The 12509-nt window shown below is 41.2% G+C and overlaps 1 protein-coding gene across 1 annotated transcript; it reads right to left on the reverse strand.

The window, feature by feature from the left end:
* Nucleotides 1–9944: 9944 nt before the first annotated feature.
* Nucleotides 9945–11792, reverse strand: LOC307123419 (SCAN domain-containing protein 3-like; the record flags this gene model as incomplete). Its single annotated transcript, XM_079811950.1, has 1 exon — nucleotides 9945–11792. One exon carries the CDS (start codon nucleotides 11790–11792, stop codon nucleotides 9945–9947), a length of 1848 nt encoding a protein of 615 aa, XP_079668076.1.
* Nucleotides 11793–12509: the final 717 nt, after the last annotated feature.

The raw sequence follows: 12509 nt of genomic DNA on the forward strand, positions 1-12509 counted from the left end.
ACTTCAATTAAACAGTTGTTTGAGTCTAGTGTGGTTGAACAGAAAATGTAGCAGTATATTTAATCGAACTTCTAAAATAATCCTAAAATCTCCTAACAAAAACATGTAATTTATTAAAACATTCCAGAAGTTTCTTTATTTTATGTTCATGGTTATAATTTTTTTTTTCTTCTATATCCTTAATATAACTTTCCGTCGTGTTAAGTATCAAAAGCTACCTCTTTAAATTACATCATTCTCCAGGAAGTGACATCATTTTGGAGGGAAATCAACACTAGTGAGTATTAGCAATGGATTTGATGAATTGTGGTGTTGGGTTGTGTCTCTGTAAAACAATCATCCTGTTTGTTCATGTGATAATATCAAATCATTTTGATATTATCAATATTTATATGAAAGGAAACTTTGCATGTAAGCAAAAGCTGTCACCAATTAGCTCTTTATGGACATCCTGTTAGCAATCCTGATCATGCCATTGAGTATGTCCATTTATTTGGAAGTATAATCTGTTAAAGGAATACTTTCTTAAATTACAACACAAGTCCTCAAAAGGTTCTCCAGAACAGGAATGAACCCGGTAACAAAATGAAGGCCTGAGCAAACACGTAGTATGAATAATTTAAAAGGCACTGAGAATCGTGACCAACAGATGGATTTATTAAATCGTCTGCACCAAACCACTTACAAACAGCGACATACTGCAAAAACTGAGCTAGGAAGAATGAAAAACCACTCAGTCCATCTGACGGCGGTGTCCCGTTTCAGGGCTCGTTGCTTCTCTGCTTTCTGTAGTTTTACTATCCGGGGGAACAAGATGATGCTTGTTTTGCTGAGGTGGTTGTAATCTCTTAGACCTTTGCTTATGTGTGTAACCTTTTCACAGGACTTGTAATTAATAGCAGTGCTTGCAATGGTGCCTTGGACACACTTTTCATTATTTTTACATTACAGAAGGAAACTGTCATTTGATCTTGTAAAACCATTTCTATGACCTTCTGTGCATTAAATGGCCCTTCAATCCATCTGAATTATTTATTTATTATATTAAATATAGGTTAAACTTATGATGAAATGTCAAGGTCGTGTTTCATAAACACACACACACACACATACATACACACATATAAACACACAATAGGCCTCATTCATGAAACTTTCGTAAATATACAAGCAAATTCGGAGTAATTTGCGCATAAAATGGACCTTTGTGAAAACTCTCCTCCAGATTCACAAACGATTTGTATACCTCGAATTCGATAGTTAAACGAGTGTATGTTAATGAATTCCAAACATTTGTAAATAGGACACGCGTGCACGCTCATTCATATTTAGCATAATCCCCGCCCATGAGTAAAAACTGCAAATGACGTGGCCAGGAGCACTGTGGAATCTTCTGGACTTCTTTCTGAGGTTTGGCTCCAGTATTTTGCATAAATGCTAAAGAGACTAATTGAAATATTCAATTATCGTGTGTCCATCAAAGCATTTCTAGCCAGCTAAAAAACACCTGGTTCTCTTCTGAAAACGGCCAGCTTTTTTCCAGCTGAGATACCTTGCTACAGAATATCCATGGCAATAATGTGATAGTATCTCATTTTAAAGAATATTACTAAATATAAAAAATGCAGTTAAAAGCAATATTAACTTCTCCATTATTGTTGTCGGTGTACAAATGGGATGACTGGTCGGTGTAGTTTTTGTCCCGCCCCTCCTCCTGTGATTGGACGGCTTGGTAAAAAGTGACAGTGACGAGCGCTGCCTATTACCAAACGTTGAACAGTAAAAAAAAAGACGGGGCAAATCAACTCTTGAAATATTATTATGGTACATAGTGCATCAAATGCAATGTCGTCAGTTTGCCTAAATTACAGAACGATCAAATGTGTTACACACCATTTACACGGGGTAGGGAGCATGTGTACATTTATTTCGTACCAACTAACATTTTGAAAATACGAAAATTTTTGTGAATCCGAAAATTTACGTCAGAGCAGCTTTACGAACGATTTACACACAAATTTGTTCTGCTCGTGTTTCATGAATGAGGCCCATTGTTGACAAAATTTTTGGGACACCTGCCTAAAAGTTTTTGGGCCTCAAATCGTGTTTCTGGTTCATTAATCGAACTGAATCTAATGTTAGTACTGGGTTGATGACGCAAGACGCAAAAGCCGAAGTAGCACGTCCAACTCAAAAAAGAGATCCGAATGAGTCTGTTCAACCAACTGTCGAAGTTTGCCGAGGATTACCGAGGATTCTGATGAGTGAGTTGCCGATGCAAGCCTGGGGCACGTACTGGAAATATGCTTATTATGACTACTGTTATTAAATACTTTAAATTGTATTAAAACCTGCAAAACCATTTCTGTCGATAGATTTTACTGTAGTTTATTGTGCATGCAGATTATATTTTAAGTTGTTATGTGATATCTATAAGTTTATAAGAAGGGTTTATTCTTTCTATACTTTAGACATGTCACATATCCTAGTTTATGCATGTGCTGTTTGTGCAAAACTTTTAGGAATCTTATCCAAGATGTAGGCTACTCGATATTGGTCAATCTTATCCAACAAAAAGTAGCCTGAATGCCAGCCCAACTTAGCCCCGCCCACAAAATTTGAGGTCGTGCAGTTCGGTCTGGACTTGATCCGTTGTGGAGCATCTATGCTCGAATCAGAGCTGTTCGGACCAATCAAATTATGACTACAAATTATGGCTATACGATGATGGACAGATGATCGACAGGAACGTAATCATCCACGTCACCAAAGAGCGCTTGGGTTGAATTCGTTTACTAAACGGAGAATTTGTTGGTATATGCATTCGCCTTTACTATTTCTCTCAGAAATTATGATGTGTTGGTAAGTACTCCGTGTATCCTTAAAATCTTTTTTACAACACCGGGAAACATCGTTTACACTCATCTTCTTCTTCTACTTCTTCCAGCGTGCGTGCAGTTGAGTTTTGTTGACAACTATGCGTCGCTCAACATACGTCACTTACTCCATTGCTCTGATTGGTTGTAGGTCTATCCAATTGAGTGCAGAGGCAATTTCTTTCCTGGTTCGGTTGAAACACCCCATAATCACAGCGTAATGGAGCAGTATCAGACTCATATTCTGACTAGAATTGAGTATGACGGCATCAGGCTAGACATAAAGGATCCGCTAATGAAACTGCACAGACACCTTTAACTTAAGTGAATAAAAGGCAATAATCACCAAAATGCACTAATGCAAATAACTTTATTTGATTGTTTCAATATGCATTGACACAGATTACTTTATATAACATAACACTGAGTTGTTTGAAAAAAATGTATGGTGATATTGCATGATGATGTCAGGAACCTATGAATCGGCTTTTTGAACCGGTTCTTTGAGCCAAACTGTCTGAAAAGAACCGGTTCGAGGAAATTAATCAGACTTTGCATCACTAGTACGCACTGTTCTTGAGCTAATCTGAAGGCCACCTGTAGTTTGGAGGAATGTAGCTATTGACTCTGCAGAAAATTGGCCACTTCTGCGCACTGTGACCCTCAGCATGCGCTGACCCCGTTCTGTGATTTTACGTGGCCTGCCACTTCGTGGCTGAGTTGTTGTTGTTCCCAATTGCTTCCATTTTGTTATAACACCACTAACAGTTGAGCGTGGAATATTTAGAGTGGAAATATCACAAATTTACACAGGTGGCAACCTATCCCGGTACCACGCTTGAATCCACTGAGCTCCTGAGAGCGACCCATTCTTTCACAAATGTGCTTGATTTTATACACCTGTGGCCATGAAGTGATTGAACACCTGAATTCAGTGATTTGGAGGGGTGTCCCAATACTTTTGGCAATATGGAAAATCTGTCAGAGAAATATCATGAGGGTGACTAGATAATTCTGGCCACATGTACACTAGTCCTATCACACAGAGAAAAAGGGTGTCAAAATTGTACCTTTAGGGGTACAACAGCTTGTCGCTGGGGCAGTACCCTTAAAAGGACATATTTGTACCTGTTTTACTCCTAAAAGGTGCATATTAGTACCTTAGAGTACAAATACGTACCTTAAGGACCTACTATGAACCTTTTTGTGGTTAAAAAAAAAGGTACAAATGTGTCCTTTTAAGGGTACTGCCCCAGCGACAAGCTGTTGTACCCCTAAAGGTACAATTTTGACACCCTTTTTCTCTGTGTATATTAAAATTCCTGAATATTTTCCTCGTTTATGTTCTTTAGTATTTAGGGTGAGAAATCCTGGGCTTTTGGTGATTATTTTTGTGAGAATCACTTTGTAATATTAAGGAGTTCAAGGTTTCACTGCAAGCCTTAAGAGCCAGTTTTATGACCTCAATGAATATCATCAAAGCTTGACAGAGATGATTTATCTATTATAGATTAAAATGAGAAAGTTCCACTCCCTGATACTCAGAATACATATTTAAAACCTCTCGATTAAATTATCGCTTGTAGTCTTTTTGTTTTCTTTTTATAAAAGGTAGATATGAAACCTCTAATGCATAATTAAATGCATTAATTTATTTAAGGGTTTATCTAAAAGAAATGTAATTTAGGTCTTTATTTTGCTTCACAAAAGAGAACGAAATGTACTCATATATAATTGACCCGTTTATAGGTGTCGGTCCTGCTTAGTAACCGTTGTTGAGTTGAGAAGAATCTCCAGCACAAATTAATCCTCGTATGACAGAGGTCATGTTTCATCATGCACAGATCTCTAAGAAACATTATTATCACTTGAGTGGGCAAGATAACTGTAATATCTCTGGATTTTGTCTATAGAAAAGTGGATGAAATGGTTATAATAAATATTTGGAAAATGTTTTGTTTTGAATTAAAAAAAGCTCTTTTTGGCTCTTTCATCAAAGCACTCAACAATCTGGTGTGTGACACATTTTCAAACATTGCTTTTCTTGTTCTAAAAACACATTTAATAATCATCTGGACGTATGTTTTATTTATGTTTTAACTTAATTAAATGTAGGTTCAAAATCATTAGTTCACTTCCACCATTATAACTGCAGCCTATATTCCCCCGGATGCTGATGCCAAGCTTGCTATGAAAGAACTTCATGCAGCCATCAGTAAACAACAGACTGATCACCCGGAAGCTGCTTTTATTGTTGCAGGTGACTTTAATCATTCAAACTTAAAGTCAGTGCTACCCAAGTTTCACCAGCATGTTTCCTGCCACACCAGAGGAAACAAAACCTTAGACCACGTGTACACAAACATGGCGGGAGCTTACGTTGCGACACCCCTCCCCCACCTGGGACAGTCAGACCACATCTCTTTGTTCCTCATCCCCAAATATTCACCCCTCATCAACCGTGTGAAGCCATCAGTGAAGACCATCAAGGTGTGGCCTGCGGGGGTTGATTCCACACTCCAGGAAAGGTTTCTAAACACAGACTGGAGTATGTTTGCTTCTCAAGCCACCAGTGGCGCTCACACGGACATTGACTCCTACACCTCCTCTGTATTGGATCATATCAATACCACCATTGACAGTGTTACAACCCAGAAACAGATCACCACATACCCAAATCAGAAGCCATGGATGAACAGGGAAGTGCGACTCCTGCTGAAGTCACGCAATACTGCCTTCAGATCAGGAGATGCACAAGCCTACAGCGCATCCAGAGCAAACCTGAAGAGGGGCATCAAAAAGGCCAAGCACTGCTACAAGCTAAAGATAGAGGGTCACTTTTCCAACTCTGACCCTCGATGCATGTGGCAGGGCATCCAGGCCATCAGTGACTACAAACCCACCCACTCCACCCCCGCAGCCACTGATGTCAACTTCCTGAACGAGCTAAATCACTTTTACGCTCGTTTTGAAAGAGACAACAGAGAAACTGCCACCAAGCTCAAACCCTCAGCTGACCCACCAATCACACTCTCCTCCACAGATGTCTGCAAGTCACTGAGCCGGATCAGCGCGCACAAGGCTGCTGGACCAGACAACATCCCTGGTCGTGTTCTCAGGGCATGTGCGGAGCAGCTCGCTGAGGTTTTTACAGACATTTTCAACCTGTCTCTTGCCCAAGCAGCTGTACCTTCATGCTTTAAACGCACGTCCATTGTGCCAGTGCCAAAACACTCTAACCCGAGGTGCCCTAATGACTACCGCCCTGTAGCACTCACACCCATCGTCATGAAGTGCTTTGAGCGGCTGGTCCTGGAACACCTAAAAGACTCTCTACCATCCACATTGGACTCACACCAGTTTGCCTACCGCAGCAATAGGAGCACAGAGGATGCCGTTTCCATGGCACTGCACTCTGTGCTCACTCACCTGGACAATAAGAACACTTACGCACGCATGCTGTTTGTTGACTTCAGCTCAGCATTCAACACTGTCATCCCAACCAAGTTAATAGCCAAACTTGGAGACCTGGGCATCAATACCTCAATGTGCAACTGGATTTTGGACTTCCTAACTGACAGACCCCAGAATGTTCGTTCAGGATCCACCTGCTCCACATCCATCACACTCAACACTGGTGTACCACAGGGCTGTGTGCTAAGTCCGTTTCTCTACTCCCTCTTCACCGCCGACTGCAAGCCTGTGTATGGATCTAATTCTATCGTCAAGTTTGCGGACGACACAACGGTGATTGGTCTCATCAGCAACAACGATGAGACTGCCTATAGGGAGGAGATCCAGCACCTGGCCACATGGTGCGCTGATAATAACCTGCTCCTCAACACCACCAAAACGAAGGAGCTCATCGTGGACTTCAGGAAGGAGTCAAGAGGCACACACGACACCATCCACATCAATGGAATGGCTGTTGAACGTGTCTCCAGTTTCAAGTTCCTGGGGATCCACATCTCGGCGGACATGTCGTGGACGACCAACACCTCCAGCCTGGTCAAGAAGGCTCACCAGCGCCTCTTCTTCCTGAGGACACTGAGGAAGAATCAGCTCTCCTCGGCTATCCTGGTGAACTTCTACCGCTGCGCAATAGAAAGCATCCTGACCAACTGTGTGGCAGTGTGGTATGGGAGCTGCTCTGTTGCGGAGCGCAAGGCACTGCAGCGGGTGGTGAAAACTGCCCAGCGCATCACAGGGACTCCACTGCCTGCCATCGAACACATCCAGAGGAAACGCTGCCTGCATCGAGCTCGCAGCATCCTCAAGGACTCCTCGCACCCAGCCCACAGACTGTTTTCTCTCCTGCCCTCCGGCAGGCGTTTCAGGATCCACCGGACCAGGACCAGCAGACTTAAGAACAGTTTTTTCCCCAGAGCTGTCTCCTTACTGAACTCAAACCCCCGCTGATCCACTCCCCTCATATACTGATAACTCTCCTACCTCACATCCACCTTCACTTTGTTATTTGCACTACCGACTCTTTATTACAGTAACAACTGTTTACTTATTCATTTTGCACTACCACACCGTAACTGGATTATGCTCATTTGCACTGCCGACTGTTATTTACAGTACCTACTGTTTACATTTGTATTTTGCACCGTACTTCTAACTGTAATATGCAATCACTTCCACTGCACTTTTACACTTTTTTTCGGATAGCTTCTGTCCATAATTTATTGCACTACCTTAATCCACTGCCATATTCCTCATTTTAGCCTAACATATCATTGTATACCTCTATCTGTAAAATTCTGTTTATAGTAATAGCCATCTGTATATTATATTATATTCATAGTACATATCCACCTGTAAATTCTGTTTATAGTATTAACCATCTGTATATTATTCACTGTACATATTCACCTGTAAATTCTGTTTATAGTAATAACCATCTCTCTATTTATAGACATATTTATATATACTCAGTACATATCCATGTCCTGCACTTATGCAAACGTTGTATATCCTGCACTTGCTGCTATTGCACTTCTGGTTAGACCTAAACTGCATTTCGTTGCCTTGTACTTGTACTTGTGTAATGACAATAAAGTTGAATCTAATCTAATCTAATCTAATTATATACCCACCCGTATCAAACACATATTTTTCCAAATCTTCTGAACCCATATGAGGAGTTTAATGCCATTGGTTCTTGCATGTCTCATTATTGACAACACATCTGAATGGATGACACTCCTGTATAGGGCTACATCAGTGAATTACAGTGATTTTAAAGCTTTCAAGACTCTGGGTATAGTGCATGAGTCATATGAACTACAATTATGGTGCAATTTTGGTGCTCAACTGCCCCCCCAGTTCATCTTCTCATTTGTTTTCCAAAAAAATAAAACCTGTGACAATTGTTCATTGCTCATGCAGCAAGCAGTCTATCACTTGCAGTAGTTAAACAGTATGATGAATCGATGCCCTCACGAGCCAAGAAATGCATTAGCACGTAAGGACTATCGATTTTAACTTAGCAAAAATCTGAAAAATTTTCACTTGCAAAACACCCGTGGTTCCAGATTAATATCCAACGGCGAGCTGATGAAATTTTTACTGAAAGACCTGCAGGAGGCAATCAAAGTAGATTTTGGATGAAATATCATGAGGGCGACATCATTCTGGCTCCTGTCGGCTCGGCTCTGTCCATATGACACGAGATCTGTCCGACGTCTGGAGTTCAGACAACAGCCGGTGATGATAAAGAGCGGCAATCTGTCCAGGTCATCATATGATGATCATCTGAAGTGAGATTATACTCACTTATTATACTGTAGGGAAAGAAATCACACATGAGATCTCAATCGTTTCGCATAGATAGGAGTGAAAATGTTTCCTAACTCTTTTGATTAAACTAAATGAATTAATTTGAAGGCAACCAGGTTACTATTTAAGTTAGTTCACCCAAAAATTTACTCACCCTCATGTCGTTCTAAAGACTTTCGTTCATCTTCGGAAAACACAAATGCAGATCTTTTTGATTAAATCTGACAGCAAAACAACTAGCCTACCACTTTGACTCTTCTAAAAGTTCATAAATAGACTTGATTGCTTTTATATGATGAACAGATTTAATTGAGGCGTTTATTTATATTCATTCTCTTGTGATGAAGCACATTTGAGCTTCTGCAAGAATCGTAACACGAGAATGAACCTCATTGGTTCTTGCAAGCTCAAGGTTCTTCATTGTTACGCAGCAAGTTTGAGCTTATTATGCAGTGTTAAATAATTTCAAATTAATTTATAAATCCTGGATCCTGGAGTCAGAAAGGGCTGAAACCTGTCTCCTAGAACAGGGGTTCCCAAACTTTTCCATGACAAGGCCCCCCAAATTCCACCAGGTTCTGGCCAAGGCCCCCCTTTTGCACGGTGTTATTGAACCCATCAACAAAACTACACCAAATGTAAATAAATAAATAAAACACCTAGGTGAACATCCATTGAACTTTATTAGTGTTGCAATAATAACATTTGTATGTCAGATCTTCATATATGGTAAAGTAATTTCAATATCTTCAAATTTGGTACAGTAATTTCAACATTTAACATTGTATCTGTGTGTGTCAGTAAATGTAAAAAGAAAAATCTTAAAGAGAGGGTGTGTGGTGTGTGTGTGTGTGTGTGTGTGTGTGTGTGTTTGTGTGGGCATGTTTTCGTGAAATATCAGGACACAAATGTGTATAATGACATGGCTATGACATAGGTATTACAAAAAGAGGGTGAAATATGAGGACGTTCCCCATGTCCTCACTTTTCAAAATGCTTATAAATCACACAGAACAAGGTTTTTTTCACAGAAAGTGAACTGCACAGTCTCCTGTGAGGGTTAGGTTTAGGGGCAGGGCAGTGTAAGGGGATAGAAAATACGGTTTGTACGGTATAAAAACCATTACGCCTATGGAATGTCCTCACATTTCATGTGTGTGTGTGTGTGTGTGTGTGTGTGTGTTTGTGTGTGTGTGTGTGTGTGTGTGTGTGTGTGTGTGTGTGTGTGTGTGTGTGTGTGTGTGTGTGTGTGTGTGTGAGTGTGAGTGTGAGAGAGAGAGAGAATTAATGGGATGGGTGGGCCTGGTGGCTCCTACACAGTTTGTCAAGTCTGGGCTTTATGTCTGTCAGTGCAACACGCATGTCACTCTCCACATTTAGACATGCTCTGTGTTTTGTTTTAAGTACTTTTAAAGCTGAAAAGCCAGACTCACACAAATAAGTGGTTGCAAAAGGAAGAAGGCATTTCAGAGCACTCTCAGCTAGGATGGGGAAGTCGTTTCTTACATACATCCAGTAGTTAGAGAGGGAAAGAGACTCAAACTTCATTTTTAAGTCCCAGGAAGAAGTCATCTCAATCAGCTCCTGTGATTTTAAGTCCAGACAAGAGCCTACATCAGGGGCAAATGGGTTTCTTGCCCAGTTTAGTTGGGTGCTGTCAAGGTCAGGGAAATATTCTCTGAAATATCCCTGGAGGTGCTCCAGGTGGGATTGTATCAGCGGAGAAATGGTGTCCAACTCACCCCCAGATGACAGCAGCTCTTGGTGTAATAGTGGGAACATTTCTGTAATTCCCTCCTTGAGCTTGCTTGACCACAGCGTAATCTTCAGAGAAAAAGCACGCACTTTGTCTTGCATATGGACTATGTATGTGTCACGCCCTTGCATGCTGTGGTTAAGCACATTCAGATGACAAAAAATGTCAGCCATATATGCAAGTTTGAGAATCCAGGCTACATTTTTAAAACGGTCGGCCAGCTGATGTTTTTCAGACAAGAGAAACTCTGCAATCTCCCTCCGCAACTCATACACGCGGTTCAAAACTGCCTCCCGTGAAAGCCAGCGTACGTTTGAGTGAAGCAGCAATCCATCAAAACGGGCTCCCATTTCTTTACACAGAAGAGCAAACGGTCTGTGTTTTAAGGGGCGTGCTTTAATGAAGTTTACTACGTGTATTATGTCCTGTAGTACCAGATTAAGCTCATCATCCAACCGTTTAGCCACCAGAGCTTCTCGATGGAGCATACAGTGCGTGAACGCCGCATTCGGGGCCTTCTGTTTGATGAGAGCCGTCACCCCACTGTTCTTCCCAGTCATAGCCGCGGCCCCGTCAGTACACACACCCACGCAACGATTCCAGTCAAGTCCATTTGAATCAATATATTCGTCCACCACTTGAAAAATCTCTTTCCCGGTGGTTCTGCTTTCAAGTTCTTTACAAAACAGTAATTCCTCAACGAACATTTCTTGGGAAATGAATCGTATGTACACAAGTAACTCGGCAGCGTTAGCCACATCCGTACTTTCATCAAGCTGCAGTGCAAAACATTCGCTAGCTCTCACCTGGTCCAGCAGTTGAGCAGACACATCCTCAGCCATGTCTCCAATACGTCTGCTCACAGTGTTATCAGAGAGTGGTACAGCGTCAATTTTCTTGGCAGCATCCTCACCCAGTAACTCTTTAACAATGTCTTTGGTAGCTGGTAGTATCAAATCTTCCCCAATTGTGTGCGGCTTCTTAGCTCGCGCAATATGAAAGGAGGCCAAAAATGATGCCCTCAATGCTCTCTCAGGAACGGTAGCTTGCCGCACGAATGTTGCTGACTGCCTGTTCAAATGTTCTTCCTTTCTTTTAAAAAAGTCTATTGGTTTTTCGGCCTCTGCTGGATGCTTCTGGTTCAGGTGACGTTGAAGTTTTGATGGTTTTAAGCATTCGTTGGAGAGGATCTCGGAGCAAAGAACGCATTTGGGGCACTCGTGTCCATTTTTCGTGACGCAGGTAAATCCATACTTTATGTACGCTGCCTCATACCTACGGGTCTTACTCGGCCAGGAGTTTGTTTTCTGATTTTTTTTATCTGAGGTTTCGATAGCTGGCTCGTCAGGTTTTTTCCTTTTTAAAAATCGATCCATTTTGATAAAGTTTTGACATAGAGCTAGCCAGCTTATTAACGTTTAATTAATAGCTTAAACACTGAGCACTGGCGGTTGTTACCAAGGCAACACTGACAGATAACGTGATGTTGTACCCAGCCAATCAGAAAGATTAGCATTAAAAGTTTAATGTTCAGATATCAACAAATTATTATAATGCTATTTCATAAAAATACTCATAATAATATAAATATTTATATATAATTATTTATTTTTTTTTGCTTTTTGCTTTTTTCTTCCAACTTGCCGCGGCCCCCCTGGCGACCCCTGGCGGCCCCCACTTTGAAAACCACTGTCCTAGAAGATTGAAAAAGGAAACAAACTTTAACCTACAACCTCCTCCAATCCAGGTGAGCGCAGGCACAGAAACAGACGTGTGACAGTATGAGTGTGAGCGGCTCACAATAGAGGTCCTTGTTTCATTACGGAGGCCACTCATGGCTTAGCAGGTGCACAAAGGTGTAATTAAAGGTTGGATCCCATTCGGACAACACACATGACTTTCAATAAACTCATTCAGGTCACTTCAGCTCTTCTAAAGCCTTTTTATTCAACAAAAGTAGCATCTCTACTAATCTGTATTTCTCAGGCCTCCCCAGTGTCTTCTCTCGCAGCCTGAGGTTTGATCACCTGTCACAAGCTATTGTCACAACCAATTATTTTGTCAAACCCTTTATGCTGATTTTGTAGTTTTAC

This window comes from Gobio gobio (genome assembly GCF_949357685.1).
Source record: "Gobio gobio genome assembly, chromosome: 3".
Taxonomy (NCBI): Eukaryota; Metazoa; Chordata; class Actinopteri; order Cypriniformes; family Gobionidae; genus Gobio; species Gobio gobio.